The 23,216-nt window shown below is 37.8% G+C and overlaps 5 protein-coding genes across 8 annotated transcripts; 1 reads left to right on the top strand and 4 right to left on the bottom strand.

The window, feature by feature from the left end:
- Nucleotides 521–1,998, bottom strand: LOC104699695. Its single transcript, XM_010415034.2, has 3 exons — nucleotides 1,727–1,998; nucleotides 1,202–1,631; nucleotides 521–937 (listed from the first exon to the last, which is right to left on the bottom strand). The coding sequence occupies exons 1-3, from the start codon at nucleotides 1,931–1,933 to the stop codon at nucleotides 759–761; spliced, it is 816 nt and encodes a 271-aa protein (XP_010413336.1). The 5' UTR covers nucleotides 1,934–1,998; the 3' UTR covers nucleotides 521–758.
- On the top strand, nucleotides 3,366–5,604 carry LOC104699696 (serine/arginine-rich splicing factor RS31). 2 transcript variants are annotated; one of them, XM_010415035.1, is made up of 6 exons: nucleotides 3,366–3,429; nucleotides 3,529–3,662; nucleotides 4,421–4,533; nucleotides 4,622–4,857; nucleotides 4,949–5,239; nucleotides 5,329–5,604. In XM_010415035.1, exons 2-6 carry the CDS (start codon nucleotides 3,557–3,559, stop codon nucleotides 5,357–5,359), a joined length of 777 nt encoding a protein of 258 aa, XP_010413337.1. In that variant the 5' UTR covers nucleotides 3,366–3,429; nucleotides 3,529–3,556; the 3' UTR covers nucleotides 5,360–5,604. The 2 variants fall into 2 exon arrangements, with proteins under 2 accessions (XP_010413337.1, XP_010413338.1); XM_010415036.1 differs by lacking the exons at nucleotides 3,366–3,429; nucleotides 3,529–3,662 and adding an exon at nucleotides 4,084–4,262.
- Nucleotides 8,225–10,570, bottom strand: LOC104699697 (dof zinc finger protein DOF3.7). Of its 3 annotated transcripts, XM_010415038.2 has the most exons (3): nucleotides 10,326–10,566; nucleotides 9,144–9,648; nucleotides 8,225–9,059 (listed from the first exon to the last, which is right to left on the bottom strand). In XM_010415038.2, the coding sequence occupies exons 1-3, from the start codon at nucleotides 10,347–10,349 to the stop codon at nucleotides 8,698–8,700; spliced, it is 891 nt and encodes a 296-aa protein (XP_010413340.1). In that variant the 5' UTR covers nucleotides 10,350–10,566; the 3' UTR covers nucleotides 8,225–8,697. The 3 variants fall into 3 exon arrangements, with proteins under 3 accessions (XP_010413340.1, XP_010413339.1, XP_019082865.1); XM_010415037.2 differs by having other exon boundaries at nucleotides 8,225–9,648; nucleotides 10,326–10,570; XM_019227320.1 differs by lacking the exon at nucleotides 10,326–10,566 and adding an exon at nucleotides 9,948–10,275 and having other exon boundaries at nucleotides 8,225–9,648.
- On the bottom strand, nucleotides 12,768–13,699 carry LOC104699698. The gene is made up of 2 exons (XM_019227321.1): nucleotides 13,068–13,699; nucleotides 12,768–12,966 (listed from the first exon to the last, which is right to left on the bottom strand). The coding sequence occupies exons 1-2, from the start codon at nucleotides 13,581–13,583 to the stop codon at nucleotides 12,922–12,924; spliced, it is 561 nt and encodes a 186-aa protein (XP_019082866.1). The 5' UTR covers nucleotides 13,584–13,699; the 3' UTR covers nucleotides 12,768–12,921.
- LOC104699699 (auxin response factor 18-like) lies at nucleotides 19,876–23,197 on the bottom strand. The gene is made up of 12 exons (XM_010415039.1): nucleotides 23,101–23,197; nucleotides 22,722–22,837; nucleotides 22,466–22,624; nucleotides 22,205–22,357; nucleotides 22,035–22,119; nucleotides 21,864–21,954; nucleotides 21,612–21,776; nucleotides 21,414–21,527; nucleotides 21,256–21,328; nucleotides 20,676–21,164; nucleotides 20,402–20,589; nucleotides 19,876–20,237 (listed from the first exon to the last, which is right to left on the bottom strand). Exons 1-12 carry the CDS (start codon nucleotides 23,144–23,146, stop codon nucleotides 20,126–20,128), a joined length of 1,791 nt encoding a protein of 596 aa, XP_010413341.1. The 5' UTR covers nucleotides 23,147–23,197; the 3' UTR covers nucleotides 19,876–20,125.

The raw sequence follows: 23,216 nt of genomic DNA on the forward strand, positions 1-23,216 counted from the left end.
TAAATGATAAAGATTAAAGCAATGGTGTTGGATTTAGGTATAGCTTAGGGTCGTTTTATATTTATAGGCGTCGTCGTGTTATGACATAATTACAAATAAAGACAAAATAAAACAATGTGAACAGAAAGGTATCAGATGCAGCTTTGAAAACCACAATTCACGACTAGTATCATCAATTGTAGGCTTGTAGCTATATTGAAAGCATTTTATTTATTTGTTTGTATGTTGATATATAATTGGTAGATACATACTCTTTATTTGTTCATTGCAGTTCAACGAGGCTTAATATTTCTTTTCTTGCTGTATTGGCTTTCCTGATTTGACAATATAAAACCGAATTTGGAGAAGTTTTGGAGTGAAAATAGTTGATGCCAAACTTAACAAGCAAAACACGAATTTTGGATTTCACAAATTCGACCACGAGAACTCCCAATCTCATTATTTTCGTTTAAAATAACATCTATCTAATTATAATCAGATTAAAAGCAAAATCAGTAGAAGTCATTTTAAACGAAAATAATGAAAATAATCTTTTCAACATGAACCAAATGACTAGATTCCTTGTACATTAAAATCATTACAAAAACTCTGAAACAGTACCATGTGAAAGGAAGAGTATTACTGAACCACCATTATTCTAACATTCACTCTAATTTGCATGATTTTTACAATTCATCATTTACAAACCTCAAAAAGACAAAAGTTGCATATATAATTCAGTCAAGACTCATAATACCACATCCCCCAAAATATGGGATCTATGGCCATTTAGTGAACTCAAAGACCTTAAGAACGATATCAAAACCTGTAGGGATTTGCCAAATGAAAAGAAGAACGTTCACTGCATTCAACGCTATGTGTAGACTCCTCGCCGTCTCGTTCCCTTTTTGCATCGCCGGCACCAATGCCGCCGCGGCAGCCCATAGCACCGTTATTCCTGCCACCACCACCGACCCATCAACTCAAATTTCACGACTTTTATACACATACTAGACAAATATAAACGACACTACTGAAATGAAACAATATAACTAAAATCCAAAACTCGGATCAAAACTTAAACCGCATCAAACCAAACATCAAAAACCGGATTGTAACCTTTCTATGCATATTCCAAGATCACACAACTTTGTTCAGTACCATCAGTCAGACACAAAATAAAGAATGAGAAAAGTAAAAACGAGAGATTTGGTTAAGGTACCTGCACCGGCATAAAGATGAGGACCGGGGAAGAGTTTACCGGTACGAAGATAAGTGTTAAGTCCACCAAAGACAGATTCCAAAACACCAAAGCCTAACAAAACAGAGCCAGCGTCGAAGTGTTTGTCTCTATAAGACCCTTTGACCAACTCTTTCCTCTCTTCCGTCAGCTGTTTGATCTGAAGCTCAGTCGCAGAAGGAGGAGACGAAGAATCAACGGCTGTGGATCCATCAGGAGAAACAGGAGTTGGTTTAAGCTGTTTCTTGAGATCACTAATCTCACTCTGTATCGTGCGGACACGTCTCCATTGCCAACCTAAGTAACCAGCCCATAGAGTGTACGCGAACAAACCTCCCATCACGATTGGGTGTATCAACGCAAATGATCTCCCTTCCAAGATCCCAAACTCTCCTCCAACTGCTGCCGCATCCTTTTTTAAAACAGAGAAATCTTGATTTATGGGTTCTTTTTGTTACAATGTGAAACTACCAAACTACTACTGGGGAAAGATATTGCGAAACTTACCTGTGGATCGAGAAATAAAGGCAATGCGATGACTGCGAGAGGGAGAGATGAAGATTTAAGGAGTTGGAGAGCGTCGGGACTCGAAGGTATATCCGGGATTTTGCATGGTTGTGATTTGGTGATTGGTTTGAGAGAGTTTAGGGTTTTAGGGTGATGGGAGCGAGGAAGAAGATGAAGTGTGGAGAGACAATGAAGTGTGGTCGCCATACTCACTCTGTCTCTCTCTGGCGAACTCGAGACAGAGAGATATTGCAAAAGAGCCAAGTAACAAGGACCGCAAAACGAATGAGCCAAACAGATAAGAGAACTCTGTGGACGCTGCACGTGTCACAAAACTGGACACTACATCAATTTATTTATTTTTTTATTTTTTAATTTGCTTCAGCCATGATGACTTATATGATTATATCCAACTGTTAATTTTTATTTTGTAACAGTGTTGACAATTACTACACAAAAATTACTTATATAACGGGCCTACGAANAAAGATGAGGACCGGGGAAGAGTTTACCGGTACGAAGATAAGTGTTAAGTCCACCAAAGACAGATTCCAAAACACCAAAGCCTAACAAAACAGAGCCAGCGTCGAAGTGTTTGTCTCTATAAGACCCTTTGACCAACTCTTTCCTCTCTTCCGTCAGCTGTTTGATCTGAAGCTCAGTCGCAGAAGGAGGAGACGAAGAATCAACGGCTGTGGATCCATCAGGAGAAACAGGAGTTGGTTTAAGCTGTTTCTTGAGATCACTAATCTCACTCTGTATCGTGCGGACACGTCTCCATTGCCAACCTAAGTAACCAGCCCATAGAGTGTACGCGAACAAACCTCCCATCACGATTGGGTGTATCAACGCAAATGATCTCCCTTCCAAGATCCCAAACTCTCCTCCAACTGCTGCCGCATCCTTTTTTAAACCAGAGAAATCTTGATTTATGGGTTCTTTTTGTTACAATGTGAAACTACCAAACTACTACTGGGGAAAGATATTGCGAAACTTACCTGTGGATCGAGAAATAAAGGCAATGCGATGACTGCGAGAGGGAGAGATGAAGATTTAAGGAGTTGGAGAGCGTCGGGACTCGAAGGTATATCCGGGATTTTGCATGGTTGTGATTTGGTGATTGGTTTGAGAGAGTTTAGGGTTTTAGGGTGATGGGAGCGAGGAAGAAGATGAAGTGTGGAGAGACAATGAAGTGTGGTCGCCATACTCACTCTGTCTCTCTCTGGCGAACTCGAGACAGAGAGATATTGCAAAAGAGCCAAGTAACAAGGACCGCAAAACGAATGAGCCAAACAGATAAGAGAACTCTGTGGACGCTGCACGTGTCACAAAACTGGACACTACATCAATTTATTTATTTTTTTATTTTTTAATTTGCTTCAGCCATGATGACTTATATGATTATATCCAACTGTTAATTTTTATTTTGTAACAGTGTTGACAATTACTACACAAAAATTACTTATATAACGGGCCTACGAAAATTCAGTTGGGCTTTCTGAAATTGTGGAGTGTACTATTTATTTTAAAACGAGATCGATCACCCATCTGGGTAAATAAGGCCCATTATAAATATTTGAATTTCCGAATTTGCCCCTGATAACATGTTGGGGGTTTTTAAGTCAACCAAGAGACTCAGCTTTTTCTTCGCCGAGCGTCGTCGTCGTCTAGGGTTTGCTTGGCATCAACTAGCTTCTTCCAAGGTAAAAAAAATTCTCTGATGATTCTACTTGCTCTTATCGATCTACCATCTCATCTAGGCTATCTCTTTCTAATTTTCGTGTTATTGGATCTTTCGTTAGGACTTTGCTGATTTAGGTGAAAGAAAAGATGAAGCCAGTGTTCGTCGGGAATTTCGAGTACGAAACTCGCCAGTCGGAATTGGAAAAATTGGTCGGAAAGTATGGGAGAGTCGACCGAGTTGACATGAAAACTGGTATAGTGTCTTCTAATTTCTGCGCCGGTGACTCTGATTTCCTTGTTCATCTAGGATTCTAGGCTTTGTTTTCTTCTGGTTGTTTAATCATCTTTGCTCAACTAGTTCCATTAACATACATGGTTTTCAGGTTTAGTGTATAGTTGTTGAAGATTTTAGTGTGCTAGGGGTTTTAATGCAGTAGAGGAGCCTTTGTATTGAGTGTTTATTTGGTCGCAGGAACTTTTCTTCAAAGGAACAAGAAATTGCTACTCTTCTTCTTCTTCTTCTTCCTGCAATATACATTTCTACATTTTCATGCCTGCCTTTATCATGTTGTGCCTACCAATCTTGGATGATTCTTGAGATACTTTGGAATTTGTCTTTGTCTATACCAATCTTCGATGGTTCAGATGGAAGTCTATTGAATCCATCATGCCTTTGCCCATGCCATTATCTGAACTTCTACACTCAGAATGTTGTTCAAGCATGCCTAGCAAATCACGCAGAATTGTTTTTTTTCTCCTTAATTTGTTATGTTACAACTCTTGATTTTTCTACTACTACATCATGGAACGCCTCTACATCTCATCATGTACACCAGCCTTCACATATATGCAGGTGTTGTATATCTATTTAGTTATTTTTTCTAGGGGGGAAACAAGATTTGCTCTGTTGGCTGATCTTTATAGCATTTGCAGGTTAATGGACTGGAGGATTGTCACTATTTGTGTTGCATTTTGTGATTCTTTGTGTTTTTTTTTTACTTTTGGTTGCAGGATTTGCTTTTGTGTACTTTGAGGATGAACGTGATGCTGAAGACGCAATTCGCAAGCTTGACAATTTTCCTTTTGGATATGAGAAACGCAGGTTATCAGTCGAATGGGCAAAGGTATTATATTTTTCATGCTTTTGATTGAAAGCTTTCACTTTGCCTCATAGAATTTAGGAATACTGCTTAAGTATCTTCCGGTTTTCAGGGGGAACGCACCAGGTCTCGTGGTGATAGCAAGGCTGCTTTATATCAGAAGCCTAGGGCTACGGATACACTGTTTGTCATTAACTTTGACCCCATAAGAACAAAAGAGCACGACATTGAAAAGCACTTTGAGCCCTATGGTAAGGTCATTAATGTGCGTATCAGACGCAACTTCTCATTTGTTCAGTTTGAAACACAAGAAGATGCCACAAAAGCCCTTGAAGCTACTAATAAAAGGTATAAACAACACTTTCTCTTGCTACTTTTTTTTTTCTGCCAAACATGCAATAGGTTTGCCTCACCAAAAAAAACCCCTTTGTTTCCTCAGCGAAATATTGGATAGGGTTGTCACTGTGGAGTATGCGAAGGGTGGTGATGAAAGAAATGATCGATATGGCGGTGCTCGTAGCCCGAGAAGATCTCGTAGTCCTGTGTACCGTAGGCGTCCAAGCCCTGATTATGGTAGGCGTCCAAGTCCAGATTATGGTCGTCCTCGAAGCCCAGAGTACGACAGGTACAAAGGTCCAGCAGCTTATGAAAGACGCAGGAGTCCAGATTATGGACGTAGGAGTTCTGATTATGGTAGACAAAGAAGTCCTGGTTATGACCGTTACCGAAGGTAAAAAATAACAATGGCTTTGGCTTCTTACTCTTTTTTACTCAACAACTCTCTCATTGATGTCCCTATAATGTTTTATGATTGAACAGTCGCTCTCCAGTCCCAAGAGGAAGACCATGAAGAAGATAGTACGACGAAGAAACAGAAGCTACCAAGAATGTCTGTGACAAGTAGTAGAAGGGTAGATTTTTCTATGTCGTGTTTTGAATTGCATGATACAAGTTTGGAAGTACTTTTATGGGCTATGATCTTGTGCTATGTGTGACTATTATTAATTAATCCCTTAGAGTTAGAGATATTATCAGAGATAAAAGCTGAAAGCCTTGCTTTGAATTTGATTGCGCTTACGATTTGGTTGCTTCGTACTTGGTTCATGTACTAATTCTTTTGATTCGTAATTATTATTCTAAATCCCTTAATTTTAAATTCAGCATAATCTTTAAGAAATTTAGTTGATGCAACTCCTATAATAACTTGTTAGTTTTTATAAGAATGTAGTCCATTGCCATATGCATGCACATGGAACAATACTTTGTTTTCAACAATTATCGAACTTAAAGGGCAGCGTAGACTACTGCATCAGGTGGGATATAACTGGGCCGAGTGGTCTAAAACTTTATGAGGAATCATTTCTTTAGTCACTGCAACGACGTTGTTTGTGGTACAAGATTATTATTATTATGTGAAATTTATGATCTAAAAAGCAAAAGAAAAAAAGCGATTGAGAATCGGTGTGTAGTTAATTCGTCTTTATAACTTTTCCATTAGTATAATTGATATTGACTAATTTTAAAAATTTAATGAGACATGTCCTTTTTTTTTATTCCTTCGATTTCTTTGGCCTGAAGATAACAACAGCTTTTCTAAATTAATTTTATAAATGAAGTTGACTCCATGACATCGATCCGTTGCGGTATTGTTTTCTTCTTAAATTATTTTGTGAATAAAAAGCGACCATGCGCGCTGATAAATCTAGATTTCTTATAGACTAGGAGAATATCGCGTTTGATTTTATCTTGAATAATTAAATTGGTGAACAAAGAAAGAGAGTTTTATTAGTAGTATTCAAATATATAGTCCAGCAATTAAATAATCAAAAACACAACACACAAACCCCAACGAAAATTTCATGTTTGGTTGGCGGGCACTATAAAGTGGGCATCTACTTCCGCATTTCAAGCCAGCTACTAATCATCATGTGTTCATACTCAGTATTTACATAATTACATTTCCTATTCCGACAACAAATATATACGTAGTATACGTACCATAGTTTATGTTTGTTTCTCAAATAAAAGACACTTTTTATTTGGAAACTTAATCATATGTAAACTAACAACATCAATCGCATTCGTGGATTAAAAAAAGAAGAAGGTAAAAGTGTAATATTATTTGCTTCAAAATATATGCCGATAGTATGTCGTTACCTAGATTGCATAACTTACGATAATTGTGTATATACTTTTTTTTCCTACTAGTTGGAAGATTAGTTAGCGGATTAGGTGAATGAACTGTGGAGGTATGGTTTAATTATTATTCTTATATTTACATATTAATTATTAAAGAGGAAACAATAATGTCGAGTGGAATGTGACATTGCGGTAAATCTGGTAATAACGAGAATTCAAGGAAACCGTGCCGTCGTCTCCGAATCTTAGTGGGTGCTTGCTTTATTAGATTTAATTACTATTATATACAATATAAATAATGATGATTAACTAATATGACCAAATTTACAGATGTACATGTACTACAAACTCTACAACTCTTAACGTGATTAATGTTACAAACGGCTTCTAGTTGGGGCAGGTTAACTTAGACACTTAGACTTAAAATACTTCATTGTTGCCATGTAATTCCATGCTTTAACTTTTTTATTTTGAAAACTTTATTGTAATCTCTTCACTTAACTTAAGTAATTCTCAAAACTGTATGACTGCCGTCATAGCCTTTGTACCTTTTATTTATTTTATGCAATTTCAATAATACTTGCTATATAAAATAAAATAAAATAAAACTTCTTAGTTTAAAATGATAAATAACTATCTTTTTGAAAGCAAAAATAATTATCGTTCTAGCTAGTATATTTTTGATTAAAAAGGAATGTTCACAAATTCTAATGTAATTTTTGATAACAAATTATCTAGCTAGTTTGTACATAATCATATAAATTATTTTAACACCTTTGCAAGTAACTAAATATTCACATGAAAGAAGATAAACATTGCTACGTTCACGCACGGGCACAAAAGTCAAAAAGCTAAGGAGCTCTATAAAGTATATTTATATTAAGTGTCCCCAAAATGCGATGCTTTGGGATTTGATAATCATGACTATTCGTGGATAATGATTCCGATCATCTTTATTTTTATCAGCATATATAATATGACATCTATAAGTTTTAGGCTGAAAATGGTTTAATTTCTAATTAATTACTAATTGACAAAGAAAAGTAAAAATTATTGGCGAAAATAAAGAATACACATCTTTCTATAGATTTTTTTTTATTTCATATTTTGACAGATTTGGCACGTTTGATAAACTACATTAGTTTGTTAATTAAGTATATTTTGATTTTCGTTGTAGGGATTTTATTTTAGTGTTCCGTGCTGTTTTAAACATGAAGTGTGTTTCAATTGCGTAGAATATTAATCTGGATAACAAACTAGATAAGTTTCTGAATTAATGTAGGGATAAATGAGTGTGCTTATTTGTATTACACCATCATATAATTTGTAATTCATCTGTTAGTTATCTAATTTTGAAATCCGTCGCCCGTCGGTATCAACATTAAACTATACTACCATAATTTTTGTTTCTGTCAGACTCCACTAATACCGTTTATAACCTGTGTAATAACAATTCAATTCTTAACGGTGATATGTAATATATAGATCGTTACTCACAGTGACAAGTGATAACACTGGATAGTCAATATATAAAAGTCTAAAGCTGCAAATACAGAATATACTCAAGGAGAAAATGTACTATAAAATTTTAGGTTGACACAATTTAAAATATATATAGATCGGAATATGTTTACACAAATACTTCTCGAAATTAAATAGAAGAAATGATGAATACAGATTTCACTGATTACACACGAAGCCCTCGTATTCACTTATTCTTCTACCCTACTCATATATCCCTTGGCACTCCTCATGAACGTAGACCCTATATGATTACTAAAAATATAAATTACCATCAACCCAATTATGACATACTATTTTTTTTTTTAAGACTGATTAAACAAACAAAAGAAAAGGAAAAACCCCAGAAAAAAGGAATAAAAAGACATTCTGTAAACTAAGTTCTGACAACTTTAACTAAAGTACCCCATGTGAGAAAAAACAAAAGATCATCAAAGTAAAAAATATAATTAAAAAAGGAGGTAAAAAAAGTAAAAAAAAGAGAAAGAAAGCTAATAAGTTCAAGATCTCTTTTTAACCCTTTTTTTTTCACCACGAAGATCCTCCTGTATTACTGAACATCCCACTCCAATATGTATTATTACCATGACCCTTCTCTTGGGTTGTGCTCGAAAGCTCTTTCATGTCTGGAAACGGGAACAAAATCCTACTTGCTCCATTCATATCATCATTATTATCTTGAGCTCTTTGGTTATTGTTGATGGTGTTATGTCCAATCCCTTGATGATGATCAATGGAGAATGAAAGGTTATTATTACTCTGTTTGTAATCAGGCATTGTTGGAAACCCTAAAGATGAGTAAAGGACTGAGTTCGAATCCATCATTTGACCAGGCAAGAACGTGTTCATGCCTCTTGAAGAGACTCCATTAGATCTTAGAAGCTCGAGAGCTGAGACAGGAGATGATGAAGCATAGATTGAGGATGAAGTATTGTTGTTCTCTAACTTGGGCATTTGAAGAAAATGAGACATACCATGATGATGATCTTGCATGACCGGGAAAGATAGCAAGCTGAGATCTTTTGACTTATTAGGGATCTGGCTTGAGAAAAGAATCGGTGGGTTTAGATCTGGAAGCTTAGGATTGGAAGGTGAAGCTAAATGTGTTGAGGATCTCTTGTTTTTTCTTGAGCTACCTCCGACAGGGACGTTCCGGAGAGAGCCACCTTCGGTCCAATACCTTCGACAACCTTTGCAGAAGTATCTTGGTTGCGTGAGACTGTAGTTGTTGTAATAACAGAACTTTGTGTTAGTTGAGTTGCATCTCGGACAGTTTACTTTCTCTTGTGGCCTCGCCTTTCTAGTTTCCATCGTCGTGGCCGTGCTGTTGTTATTTCCCCCGGAACCACCGTTGGATGCGGTGGCGTTTGGCCTTGTGTTAGTGGCGATGAATGTTGGCTGTTGCTGCGATGTGTTGTTGTTGCTGACGTTAGAAATCATTTGCTCCATTGGTTTTACGTTTATCATTTCTTGAAACCCCTAAAAATTAAGATAGACTTTAAATAATCACTAACCATGCCAAAACTATAGACCACAAGCAAAACGGAGTTTTGAATCTCTCCATGAGATCAATTAAATTGAAGCAATAATATACTCAAACGAACATAAATATACATATATATATATATATATACATATACTAGGTTTTTAAAAGGTTAAATAATTGGCACGTTAAAAAGAAAAGATAATTCAAGAAAAAGGAGACTAATTAAATTACAATTTAAGAAAAATTGTTATGACCAGAGCACCAAGAACAAAAGGTAACTAACAAATCATACCTTTTTATCCATAAGTTATCAGAATTTAAAAAATTAATCACATGAAAAGGTGACTTATAAAGAACAAAAGTCCCTTAACTCCATTCGAGAACTTGGAAAATCTCAAACGGAAAATTCCCCATGCATTTTTCATATGTAAAAGTCCAAATTCAAACCCATCATATATAGACATATGATCTAGATATAAGACTGTATATATAAAAACCACAAGATGCATCATAACAAAAACTTGCTTCATACATATACATGCATACACAAACATGTATATATGTATATGTGAGTAGAGATATAAAGAGAGAGATAGAGAGATAGCTAGAGAGATAGAGAGAGAGAAGAAACAAACAGATATAGCAATTAAGAGAGATCCTTTTTACGTACCTGCGTCCACTTCGTAGCATCCATGAGCTTCGACAAAGAGAAAGGCAGAGAGAGAGAGAGAAAAGAGAAACTAAAGAGCTAGTAAAGAACAAAGAGAGAATGTTTTTGGAGAGAGTTTTTCTTTTGGACTTTTGCTTTTTTTGGGACGATATGGCTCTATGCGTTAGCTTTCACTTTATGGATGATGAAAGAAAGCAACCAAGATGAAGAAGAAGAAGAGAAGAAACCTGCAAAGTTGAAATATAATAATAATTTACATGAAAAAATGCAAAAGGAGGGTTTGTTGTTTTTGACTAGTGATAATAATGTCTCATGGCCTCCCTCTCTGGTTCTTTTCTGGTCCCTCTTTTATACTATATTTTTAAAGGAAAAAAAATATCTGGCTAAAATATTGATTGCTCTATTTAACAAATTGGTTGGCTTAATATATAAACTAGTGATTTTATCTTCTTCAGTATAGAGTAATTATTACAGTGTTATACGCATCGTGATCGTGGTGTTTAAAATTTGTTTGAATCACTTGTCATCATTTCATGATTTGGGACTGAATTCTGTCACTAAACCATGTGTAATTATGTTTTCAAAGATGATACTGTAAATCTTTAATACGATAATATACAGATGAATATAGTATTATTTTATGCATGTTGATTAATTTTCATATCATAATAATACAAAATGTGAGTGGAATTATGAGTTGTATACTATTCCCGCCCACCCATTTTGTAATTAATATTATATGTTGGGTTACGATCCGTCGATATATATTATTACCTTGGCAATTTCAAGATCCTTACATAGATCTCATAATTCCGTATATTTTATCTATTACGGTAGATTAGGTTACGAAATTCGGTGGCGAACTTAGAAATTCTAATTACTGATTAATTTATGATAAAGTTGTGACTTAATATGGTCGATAAAACATGATTTTTAAAAATTTCTAACTTTATATAAAGTACAATATATGTTGACTGTATTTACAGGAATATGGAGTATTCTTCGGACGCAAATAATGCTTTCTCTTATTTTAGTTATGTTGTTTCGACGAAGAAAAAGGTACACCAAAATTTCACCCTTTATTTGAATTGTGATCTGCTTTTTTTTTTCGTGAAAGGACCACTATACACATTACACCACACATGGCTTCATAAAGTTAATATGATTTTATTCTTAAATAGGCAAAGCTACACAACACATGTCGCGTTAATCAGATAACTAAAATAAAAACTTTGTAAAAGCACATAAACTGAAAATCGAGGCCAATTATAAGAAACCAAAGAAACTTTTCAAACAAACAATACTGCACGACTTATATTATGTTATATATATAGCTTTTTCGTTTATAAATGGTAATCATCCTTAAGATATTAAAATCACGTGTTATTAAAACGTTAATTACCCAACGTGCAACTTCCTTTACGTACTAAGAATGATTAAAATCACATTCATGTAATCAGATGACCGTTGAGGAATTTAATTAAACAGTACCTTTTACTTAAGCCTCACAAATTTAACGGGATATTTTACCAAAAACAAATTTCATGGGCTATAATATAACTAATTTTCACATCGATACAGTTCTAGAATTTTTTTTGGTCTAATATTAACAAAAGAAAGTTAAACGGTTATTTATGTATATAGTCAAAAGATGAGGGGTTGGAAAACAATTAGGAAGAGGACCGACAGGAAGCGACAAAAAGGATGATGGTGGAACCCAGTTTTGGGGCGTGATTAGCTTTTTTGAAATCTAAGAGACTGTTTTTTTTAATATGTTGACAACTGTGTTTTCCTACCCAATCTATCATCTCCACTTCTCGTGTCGTTTTGTTATTCTAGCTTTACCTTGTCTGCCGTTTTCTTCAGTCTTGAACGACCTACCACGGTCCACGTGTTCTCTACCAAATCACCTAGAAGAAGCTTCCGTTGATCCATTCTCCGGCCTTTCTAATATATGGCCCATTAATTTAATTGGGTTTAACCACATATAATTTTTTTGGTCAAGAATCCCACCAACTAATTAGATTTGGAATAAAGGAATCAACGAAATTGAACCGGTTAAACCTCCAACAGGGAACAGCTTCCTCAAAGGCTCAAACAAAGAATTCACTCAACAGTTGTGAAATTGCTTTTTGTTTAAAAAAACTGACAAAATGTGTATACACGAATGAAAACACAAACAGTTGGTTTGAAAATTTTAGCCATCAGATTTCGAAATAGCTCTTTATACAAAAGAAATAATTTGTAGGACCATTTGATGTAATGATTATCGCATATGGAAGTAACACCGCATCCTAGCCACTAATTTCTCCATTATATGTATATATGCCCCACATTACTTTTTTAGCAACATCCTATCTTCCATGTGAGATATATTATAATTAAAATTTTATACAATTGAATCCAGCTCCGATCACCATAGAATATGGAAGTAATTCGTTTTATTCGATAACTACATTATGATTTCGTGGAATTACATTAGGCCCATAAAAGCCCATAACTCGATAGTATTTGGTACAAGTATATAAAGACGACGTACTGTGTTAATATTCTTAACCACTGGTATTTATAAAAAGTAAAACACGTCTCTCAAAACTCAAAAGCAATATTTTTGTAGCTTATTGTTCTTCCATGGAACTTCCTGCAAAACAAACAACACATATGGAATCTATGGTTTCTTCTAAGACAAGACAGGGCAACATTAGACTGAATGAAATATATATATATAAAAGGTTATTTTACCCAGAAGTAACAACTAGTGACGTAAGAGAAACAGTCGAGACCTCCAGTTGTTCTTGTGTACGTCTTCATATCATCTTCATCTTCATCATCCGATTGATAGACAAATCTACTCTTTCCGGCCACATGACCTTCACCATCCCTCTCTTTCTTCAACCGGAACCACCGTTTCCATCCCGCGAGACGGCGACGATGTTTCTCTGTCAGGTGCATTTTGGCAAAGTCACCAGGAAGGAGCATTCTCGGAGGCAGATCAAGACACTTGGAGTAAGAAGGATGAAGAATACGGTGTTTAGGCTTGCCAGGTTCTTCTTCCCACGAGAAAGGAACCGAAGCTCGAGAGAATGAGTCATCAGTGTTCGGAGACGACGACGACAAGTGTGATGACGACGGTGATACGTGGTTTTTTACTAATGGTGATGACATGAACTGTAGCCTTCTCGATTTCGCGGCTAAGACATGTTGAAGTTTAGATGTGATCATCATCATCGCCTCCTTATTCTCTTCGTCAATGCCCATATCGTCGTCCTTGCTGATCTTTTTTTGGGGTTTTCGCCATATATATCGTTCTTTATTTTCTGCTTTATGATTCGTAAGAAGATTTAAAAAGAAGACAAAGGATTAAATGTATGTAATTGTCATTGAACATCCAACGCTCGATATTTCAGTATTTGTCGACTAGAGACTACTATACAACCATTGCTCGAACTGAAAGTCAAACCATAGCCTTATTGTTGTTGGGGAAAATTAGTCAGAATAAATTCGCATATATAGTATGATATATATACAACTACAAATACAACTACAACACCTTATTTAATTTTGTTTTCTGTCACGGCACCTATTAGTTTTTAATGTATAACGATTATTAGTTTTGTTTGATTGTATCTTAAGGGAATATAATATTTGTATCTCGTATAATATTATTTGAGTACGAGTGTTTTTTTTACATGTTTTATTTTGACTGATTTTTTTTTTCCTCAGTTAAGTTGAAATGTTTTGTAGACGCTAGCTCCAAGGTTTTATTGTTCTGAGCAAGTAAAACAGTTGCTCCATAGTCTACAATAATCTATCAGTAGTACATAAGTACAAAACCATTACATCAACACTTAACTTTGACAAATTTAAGTGTTGCTTAACAAAAAAAACACTTAAGTTTGACAAATTTGTATTGGTTTTTTTTCTTCATAAGTCAAATCCAAATTAAACGAAGATATAGACAATTATTAACCAAAGTATTATTAATTATATTTCATATATGGTTTTAATCAAACTAAAAATAAAATTGATTTCTTTCGAAATCTGCATTTTGTTAAAGAAAAATCCGCTACAATTATAATAAGGTTGGAAATTTGAAGTTAGACCACACGAAGAACTTGATAGAGGACGATATGGTGCTTCCTCATATGAACAATAAATAAAATTTAATATTTAGTTTTTTCTTTTTTATCCCATGGGCAATTCGGGTGACCTCCCTTCTCTATGATGGGCGATAATTGCGCGGAGATCGTCTGTAAATTTGCCTCCATTAATTTGCACCATTAATAAATTGTATTATCCGGGACTCGAACCCCAGACCTCCTGGTGTAGAAGCATTAATGACATTTAATATTTAGTTTTGCAACTGTTTATTTTTAATATATTTCTCTGTAATTGATTCCCACGTTTTCAGTTTAAGCGAGTTTATATTTCTAATGTTGTTTTTTTGGTAGAAGACCGGGTGGCAACAGCCCCCCGTGATTTATTTAAAACTTAAAATAGAAAAATTACAAACAAACTCTCTGAGGTCGTGAAAGACCACGAAGATCAACGTCCAACAGAGGAATAATAAAAGCCGGAGCTGAAACAAAATTATGAAAACCTAAAGGAAAAGAAAACGCATAGCTTGCTAATCCATCGGCAGGACAATTAGCTTCTCTATACACATGAGAAATCCGGACATTCCAGTCCTTTGAGATAAAGCCATGGCACATCCGTACCAAGAAAGACAGCGGATGATACCTGCTTATCCATGTCTTAAGAAACCCCACCACCATCTCTGAATCCAGCTCCAATTCTACCCGATCCGCTCGCTGCTCCCAAGCCAGGTACAAACCATAGTACACACCCCACAATTCAGCTAAGGGAGCCGAACACCGTCCAATATTAAGCGAAAATCCACCCCTCCAAGCACCTGCTTCATCACGCAAGACACCTCCTGCAGTAGCTGGACCAGGATTCCCACGAGAAGCGTCATCCGTGTTTACTTTCAACCAACCGGGTTCCGGGAATCGCCAACAAACCATGCGCTCCACTCTAGCTATCCTCACTCTCCCTTATGCACAAGAACGATTAGCATTCACCACCTCCCGAGATAGATCTTTCAGGAATTGGACTCTATCCCTGCATTTACCTGTTTCACCAAAAACATTCATACACCGCCACTTCCAGCCCCACCAAACAGTCATAGCAAAAGTTATTGACCATTGTAAACCATCCTTGGTCCCCGCCCCATTCAAATTCGCATATATCCATTCCAACAAGGTTTGACAAAAAAACTCACCCCTCCTCTGCCTCGGGACAAGCCGCATCCAAACACCTAACATGGCAGGGCAATCGCGCAAAACATGTAGGATAGTCTCCACTCCACCCTTACATACCGTACAGACATCAGGGTCACATATGTGGCGTCTATGTCTTTCAGCATTCACCATTAACACTTGATGCCCTACAAACCAGAGGAAAACGCGTACACGTTCCGGAACAACAATTCTCCAAACTCGTGTGAAGAACGCAGACATGTCTGGTCGTGGAATCCCATTCTGAATGAGCATCTCATAAGCCGACCTTACTGTAAAGACCCCATCATTGGTCCTTCCCCATGATAATCTATCTGTCGCCCCAGTGAAGTTATCAACAACTACAGACATTAACTCCTCCCTCATATGTACCGGTAAATGCGGTGCAATCCGATCCATATCCCAACCCCTACCATCGATCCAGAAATCTCGAACCAGTCCTGACTCATGATTAGGTCCCAACTCACCTATACAATTATCAGCCATATTATCCCGTGAGAACCATTTATCTGTCCAGAACTTGATAGTACGCCCATCACCAATCACCTAACTATGACCAGTTAGAACCACCGCTCTGAAGCCAACCCCTACGCTCCTCCATGTTGAGGACCAATTACTCTTCACTGCAGACCACGACGTATCCTGAAAATAACCCACTTTATACTTACTGATCACCACTTTAGCCCAAAGTTTGTCTCTGTCATTAAGTAGTCTCCAACCAATCTTTGCAATAAGAGCTGTATTCATGGTCTTAGCCGCTCGAATACCCAAACAACCTTCTGCTTTAGGTAAACATACCGTATCCCAAGCAACTAAATGCTGCTTCCGCTTTTCTGGTGTACTACCCCACAAGAGAGATCGTGAAGTTTTATCCAAGGCTGCGAGAACAGACTGGGGCAGGATTATAGTTGACATGGAGTGAACAGGTATAGAAGATAAGACTGCTTTCGTCAATGTCAAACGACCTGCAAAACTGAGCACTCTACCCTTACACCCAGCTAGTTTTGATGAAACTCTTTCCAGAACTGAATTGAACGTCTCTTTGTTCATACGCTTGTGAAGTATTGGCATACCCAAATATTTACCCAAGTCTCGAGTAGACTGAATACCACTCTCTACACTGATCAATCTCCCCAACTCAGTAGACACATTGTTTGAGTAAAAGATTTTCGACTTCTCGAAGCTTACCTTTTGTCCCGAGGCTGAACAAAAAGCTTCCAACACGCCACAAATCACTCTTATTTGTATTACTGACGCCTCTGCAAACAGAATGAGGTCATCAGCAAAACAAATATGAGAGAGTTGCGGTCCACCTCTCGACAAACGGATTGGTTTCCATCTCTTATTCACAACCGAAAGATCAATCATCTGACACAACCTTTCCATGCAAAGAACAAATAAATAGGGTGACAGCGGATCCCCCTGACGCAGTCCTCGCTGCGGAGTAAAGGGCCCAGTCTTCTCCCCATTCCATAAAAGGCTCATAGATGGTCCGGATACACACTGTAATCGAACCCAAGTCTCTGTAAACCCTGCTGCTAGAAGCGTATCCTCCAAGAAGTCCCACCGAATTCTGTCATAGGCCTTCTCCAGATCAAGTTTCAAAAGCATCCATCCCTTTCTTCCCTTCTTGCGTCTCATAGAATAGACAGCCGGCCTGGGATAAAGCTAGCTTGAGCAGGACCTATAAGCTTAGAGATCATATCCTTCAGCCGTTCTACCAAAGTCTTAGTGATAGTCTTAAACAAGACATTACACAGACTAATTGGTCTGAATTGACTAATCCGTTCCGGCTTCAACACCTTCGCGATCAACACCAACAGAGCATCATTTGTATTAGGCGGTAAAACACCAGTTTCAAAAAACTCAAGCACAAACCTTACCACAAAGTCATCAACCACATCCCAACACTGCTGATAAAAGATTGGTTGGTATCCATCTGGTCCCGGAGCTTTAAAACTCCCCATCTTGCGTATTGCATTCTCTATCTCTTCCGCAGTAAACGGCTTACTCAAAAGGAAACATTCTGCCTGTGTAAGCCTCATAAAACTTTCACGTGGAAGCCTATCAACTACCGCTTCCACATCTTCCATCGAATACAGCCTGCGGTAATACTCGATTGCCAGAATTTCTAACTCATGAGAATCCGACACCCAAATACTCACATCATTCTTTAAACATTCAATGCGGTTTCTTCTCCGTCGTATAATTGTGGAAGTCTGGAAGAAACTGGTGTTCCTATCTCCTAGGACAATCCATTTTTCTCGAGACTTCTGAAACCATAAGACCTCCTCTTGTTCAAGTAAAACATCAAACTCTTTAACCAAATCCTCTTCCTTTCGTAACAGAGCATCCGTTTGAGAAACATCCAATAAGTCCTGAACAGCTTGAATCTCCTCCACTAGCTGCGCTTTCCGGCGCTGAACATCACCGAAGACCTCCTTGTTCCATTTACGTAAAATCAAACGTAGCTCCATCAACGCCTCATGTGTCTTTAACTCCCTCTTCCAAGAAGTTGATACCAAATCATTAAAACTATCTTGCTTCAACCAAGCTGCTTCAAACCGAAATGACCGTCGCCTTGGATCCCCTTTTGGTTCCAGTGAAAGTTGAACGTACAAGGGTGCGTGGTCAGAAGATAGAAAAGGAAGATGCTTCACTATAGCTTCCTGCCACTGTAATCGAGTCTGAGCACAACACAGGACCCGATCCAATCTTTTAGCAACAAAATTCGACTCAACCTTGCCTCTCTTCCATGTAAACTGGTTACCTTGAAAACCAAGATCAATCAAAGACAGGTCGTTGATCCATTTTCCAAACGCCAATGAATCCGCAGAGACGACCATTCCCCCCAGTACGCTCATCCACACGGACAATAATGTTGAAGTCCCCACCAATTAACAGCGGACCAGAGATGCCATGAATGACCTCCGTCAACTTTGCCCAGAGACCACTCCGTCTAGTAACAGTAGGAGCTGCATAGACGACTATAAGCTGCAACACCGCTACCCCATTCACAATCTTTGCATGAATAAACTGCTCGGACGATTCAACAATCTCCACACTACCAATGTCCGATCTCCACAACAACCACAATCCCCCACTCTGTCCTACAACATCGACTCTAAACGAGTTCGCAAACCCCAATTTTTGACATATCTGGTCAGCTCTATTTCCACCCGCATGAGTCTCAAATAAAGCCATAATGTTTGTAGGGAATCGTTTCAAAATATAACGAATTGATCTTCGAAAAGTGGGTTTATTCGCCCCCCCCCCCCCCCCCCNATAGCTTCCTGCCACTGTAATCGAGTCTAAGCACAACACAGGACCCAATCCAATCTTTTAGCAACAAAATTCGACTCCACCTTGCCTCTCTTCCATGTAAACTGGTTACCTTGAAAACCAAGATCAATCAGAGACAAGTCGTCGATCCATTCTCCAAACGCTAATGAATCCGCAGAGAGACGACCATTCCCCCCAGTACGCTCATCCACGCGGACAATTGTGTTGAAGTCCCCACCAATTAACAGCGGACCAGAGATGCCATGAATGACCTCCATCAACTTTGCCCAGAGACCACTCCGTCTAGTAACAGTAGGAGCTGCATAGACGACTATAAGCTGCAACACCTCTACCCCATTCACAATCTTTGCATGAATAAACTGCTCGGACGATTCAACAATCTCCACACTACCAATGTCCGATATCCACAACAACCACAATCCCCCACTCTGTCCTACAACTTTGACTCTAAACGAGTTCGCAAACCCCAATTTTTGACAAATCTGGTCAGCTCTACTTCCACCCGCATGAGTCTCAAATAAAGCCAGAATGTCCGTAGGGAATCGTTTCAAAATATAACGAATTGATATTCGAAAAGTGGGTTTATTCGCCCCCCTACAGTTCCAGAGCAAGCAATTCATCTTGACTACAATCAATAAAACTCAAACCACCGGGGATAACTGTTACGCGACCGGATCACCAGACGCTTCTACTGAAAGAACCTTCTGTGACGCAACCCCATCAGTCCCCAAAACCGCTTCCACTTCCGGCTCAATCAAACCATCACCCATACTCGGACCCACCAAGCTGGACCCACCAAGCCAGAGTCAACAGACATATCCAAACTCTCTCCATCCACCGAAAATCCACCTTCACGACCCATCATCTCCTTCTCAACTCTAAGCCGCTTACCGTTGGCCGACATCTCGATAGTATCTCGTATCGGAACACAACAAAGTACATAAAGAATCTTACCTTAATTAATTTGATTACTAGAATCTTCGAACCCATAACTAATTGATATACATACTTGGTTTTGAAAATTGAATGGTTATGGAACACAACAAAGTACATAAAGATGTGAACCGACCCATCAACCACTGTCCCAAAACCGAAATATTTAAATTGCCAACCTAAAAAATTGACATGAAGAAAAAAAAACTTTATATACACAGACTCTATGGAACCTTACGTACTAAAACGACGTCGCCGGATTAAACCTTAATTAACATCTAAACCCTCTAACGACGAAGAAAGCTTCCGTTTTGTTGTCATCTTCTTAACTTCATCGCTGGAATATATAAATATCTTCTTGGCCATCTTGCAAAACTCACTGCACAATTTCATATACACAAAACAGAACACTCAATAATACATCGTAACTCGTAAGTCGTAAGGTAAGAGAGGAAAAAGGATTTAACTAATCACATGTTAAACCAGTTCCGGTTTATTTCACATTAGTTGATTTGAGCTAAACAAGGAAACTGGTTTACTTACTTCCATGGATCATCACCAGCAAGCATCATATCACCTTCATCATCTGTGAAGACAACGACCCATTTGTCCCGAGGACGAAGCTGTCCTTGAATCTCAAACATCCTCTCAAGCTCCTTTATCAATTCATCGTATGACTTCAACAGCGTTAAATCAACCGCACGGCCAACCGCAATCCCTTGCATTTGCACCTTTCCAATCATAGAAAAATCAGATTTTCAAACCATTGTTGTAATTCTATTATTATGAGATTTTGAAAGTGATAAAGATGATTTACTTTAGTTCGACTTCTGGATGTTTGTTGCTTCTTCTGCTCGTTCATTGAGGTTGGAGTGATGGGTTCTTGACACTTGGCAGCTCCACAAGTATCGTTTGGTTGTTTGTCTGGAAGGATTGGAGCAGTGGGATTGCTTGTGAGATCAAATCCAAACAACCTATAGCAACCATTCGTTGGAGGAGGAGGAGGAGGCGGAGTCTCGGCTAAGAAGCTGTTGTTTGAGGAGTAACCACCTGAACTTCTCTCAAGTGATGGATCTTGAAACAGTTGAAGGGATGTATTGGCAGGATCTTGGCTCTGAGGGAAGCTGTACAAGAAACTAGGTGGAGATGGTGTTATAACCGATGGCTCGATGGGTCTTGACCTCTTGCATTTCGATTGTGGTTGTTGAGCAGGGGTTGTAATTGGGGATGTTGGCAAGAAAGGCTCGATCTCCCATGGTGAGACTTTGTCTGGTCTCTGAACTGTTGTTGGCTCATCCCATTGCACCTAAGAAAGAGGGAGACAGAACATTATTATAGAAAGATCATGTAAATAAGTAAACCGGTTAAGGGAAACAACGTGGAATGGTTAACTGAACCTGCAATGACCTCCATTTAGAAGCTGGCCACTCTGAAGATAGATCTCCAGTTCCCACAATCGTACCCGTAAATCTGAAGACGCTCCAGATTTCAGAATCAAAGAACACTGAAAAGACTGATCAGAGGAAATGAATTCTTACAGGAAATGAATTCTTACATTTTCTCAGGAGACTCTTCTCCTTCAAATCTCATTCTGAATCGTGTACCAAGGGGAAATCCATGCTTTATAGCTTCCAAATACTTGTTCACACCAACTATGAATTGGCTTATCCTGCAAAGACAGAACTTTTCTTGAACCTAACGAGTCCTAAGCAATCTATGTAAATAAGCAAAATGATCGAAGGAAATTATATACCTAGGCTTGTAAAACACAACAAACATTGTTTTTGAACCCACAGCATGAGAAGCAGTAGCAAGAACTCCCAAATGCATGCTCTGACTTGAGATAACCGAAGTAGGCATCGTGCTTTGATGTCGAGCTAATCGCCTCACTCCAACACGTAAATCTCCATTCTCACCCCTAAAAGCACAAAGGCATTATCTTAAATTCATGAGCCTAAAAACATGACCAGTGAAGTTTCAGACTCAAATTCAGTTTGAGAAGTACCTTAAGAACACAAAAGCATCTCCAGCTACAAGTCTTTTCGCGGATACAAATGTACTCCAACCCGTTGTAAGCAAATGTCTCCTAGGTTGTCCTAAACCCCAAACAACCCTCATGACTCATTTACTCCAAACACAGCTTTAAACAAAAAATACTAAAGATTAGTTTGAATACCTCTGAAAATATGCTTAAACCTCCACTCAAAGCCATGAAGATCTCTAGTCACAAGTTCTTGAGTAGGAGTAGCTTGAGTCATATCCTAAACAGTGTAAATTGGAGTGAGAAATCAAACCAAAGATTCTTTAAAATTGAGAGGACTTTTACAAGCAAGAATAATATTTTACCAAGGCAGGCAAGCATTCAGTGGCGTGTTTACGAAGAACAGAGAATCCACCATGAGTGCTTGTATCTGAAGCCGTTAAAATCTTAACAAACGAATGGAACATTTGCTTAGCTGGTTCAACCAGAGGTGGATCAAGACTTGTGGGTTCAATTTGCTGCAAATAACCCAACAAACTGAGTCAATCAATACTAATCCCACCCAAAAAAAAAAAAAAAAGAAAGTAAAAATTGTTCCTTTTTGGTTTGGGTTAAGAAGAACTTACATGTTCCTCTGGTTTTAATGTGATCTGAGCGTAAACTTCATCAGTCTCATGCTCCGCCTTTAATGTGACATTAAGAACTCGACAAAGTATCTTTTTTGGAGGAAGATTAAATTTAGGTATTTCTTCTGATTTGATTCCCTGATTAGTAGAAGCCACAAGCTGCAAAAAGAAACCCAAAATTTAGTAAAGAGAGATGTAAAAAAACAAAATTGGAAGTAAAAAAAGAGATGAAATTTTGTGGGGTCAGTTAAATTACTTGTTCCATGTGACCCTGAGGGAAGTAGAAAACTCGTTCTTCAGCACGAGGAACTTCAACTAATGGACCTGCACAAGCTTTCCATAGCTCTGTGTATAGTTGATCCTGATAAGACCCTAACATCAAACAAACCCTAACCAGTCACATTTCCGCGGCAAAACCATTAACAAAACCAACAAAAAAAATGTAAACTTTGAAGCTTATAGAGATAAGAAGGTGGGTTTATTTTCTTTTTCTTTTAAAGCTCGTTTCCCGAGAAAAATTGAAACTTTTACGAAGCTGATTTTGATTCTATAGAGCAAAACCCCACCGTTAAAACTCAAATAAACAAAAAAAAATTGAAAATTTTCTCAAGTATCATCTGCCTCTTCTTACTCACTTGACAAAGAAGTTCTGAAATCATCATCACCTTCAACACTCGCCATTGAAGAAGAACCCCAGATGAGAGAGCAGAAGAAGAAGAAGAAGAAGAAGAAGAACAGAAATTAAAAAAAC

Source organism: Camelina sativa, chromosome 7 (assembly GCF_000633955.1).
Source record: "Camelina sativa cultivar DH55 chromosome 7, Cs, whole genome shotgun sequence".
NCBI classification, from domain to species: domain Eukaryota; kingdom Viridiplantae; phylum Streptophyta; class Magnoliopsida; order Brassicales; family Brassicaceae; genus Camelina; species Camelina sativa.

Coding starts and splice junctions, on each gene's coding strand:
- LOC104699695 (XM_010415034.2), bottom strand. CDS start 1,933: ATGGCGACCACACTTCATTGTCTCTCCACACTTCATCTTCTTCCTCGC. Junction 1,632..1,726: donor CTTTATTTCTCGATCCACAG/GTAAGTTTCGCA, acceptor GTTTTAAAAAAG/GATGCGGCAGCAGTTGGAGG. Junction 938..1,201: donor TCATCTTTATGCCGGTGCAG/GTACCTTAACCA, acceptor TGGTGGTGGCAG/GAATAACGGTGCTATGGGCT.
- LOC104699696 (XM_010415035.1), top strand. CDS start 3,557: ATGAAGCCAGTGTTCGTCGGGAATTTCGAGTACGAAACTCGCCAGTCG. Junction 4,534..4,621: donor TATCAGTCGAATGGGCAAAG/GTATTATATTTT, acceptor TCCGGTTTTCAG/GGGGAACGCACCAGGTCTCG. Junction 4,858..4,948: donor CTTGAAGCTACTAATAAAAG/GTATAAACAACA, acceptor TTGTTTCCTCAG/CGAAATATTGGATAGGGTTG.
- LOC104699697 (XM_010415037.2), bottom strand. CDS start 10,349: ATGGATGCTACGAAGTGGACGCAG. Junction 9,649..10,325: donor ATGCTACGAAGTGGACGCAG/GTACGTAAAAAG, acceptor CTTAATTTTTAG/GGGTTTCAAGAAATGATAAA.
- LOC104699698 (XM_019227321.1), bottom strand. CDS start 13,583: ATGGGCATTGACGAAGAGAATAAGGAGGCGATGATGATGATCACATCT. Junction 12,967..13,067: donor TCACTAGTTGTTACTTCTGG/GTAAAATAACCT, acceptor TTTGTTTTGCAG/GAAGTTCCATGGAAGAACAA.
- LOC104699699 (XM_010415039.1), bottom strand. CDS start 23,146: ATGGCGAGTGTTGAAGGTGATGATGATTTCAGAACTTCTTTGTCAA. Junction 22,838..23,100: donor TTTCAGAACTTCTTTGTCAA/GTGAGTAAGAAG, acceptor GTTTGATGTTAG/GGTCTTATCAGGATCAACTA. Junction 22,120..22,204: donor CTGAATGCTTGCCTGCCTTG/GTAAAATATTAT, acceptor TACACTGTTTAG/GATATGACTCAAGCTACTCC.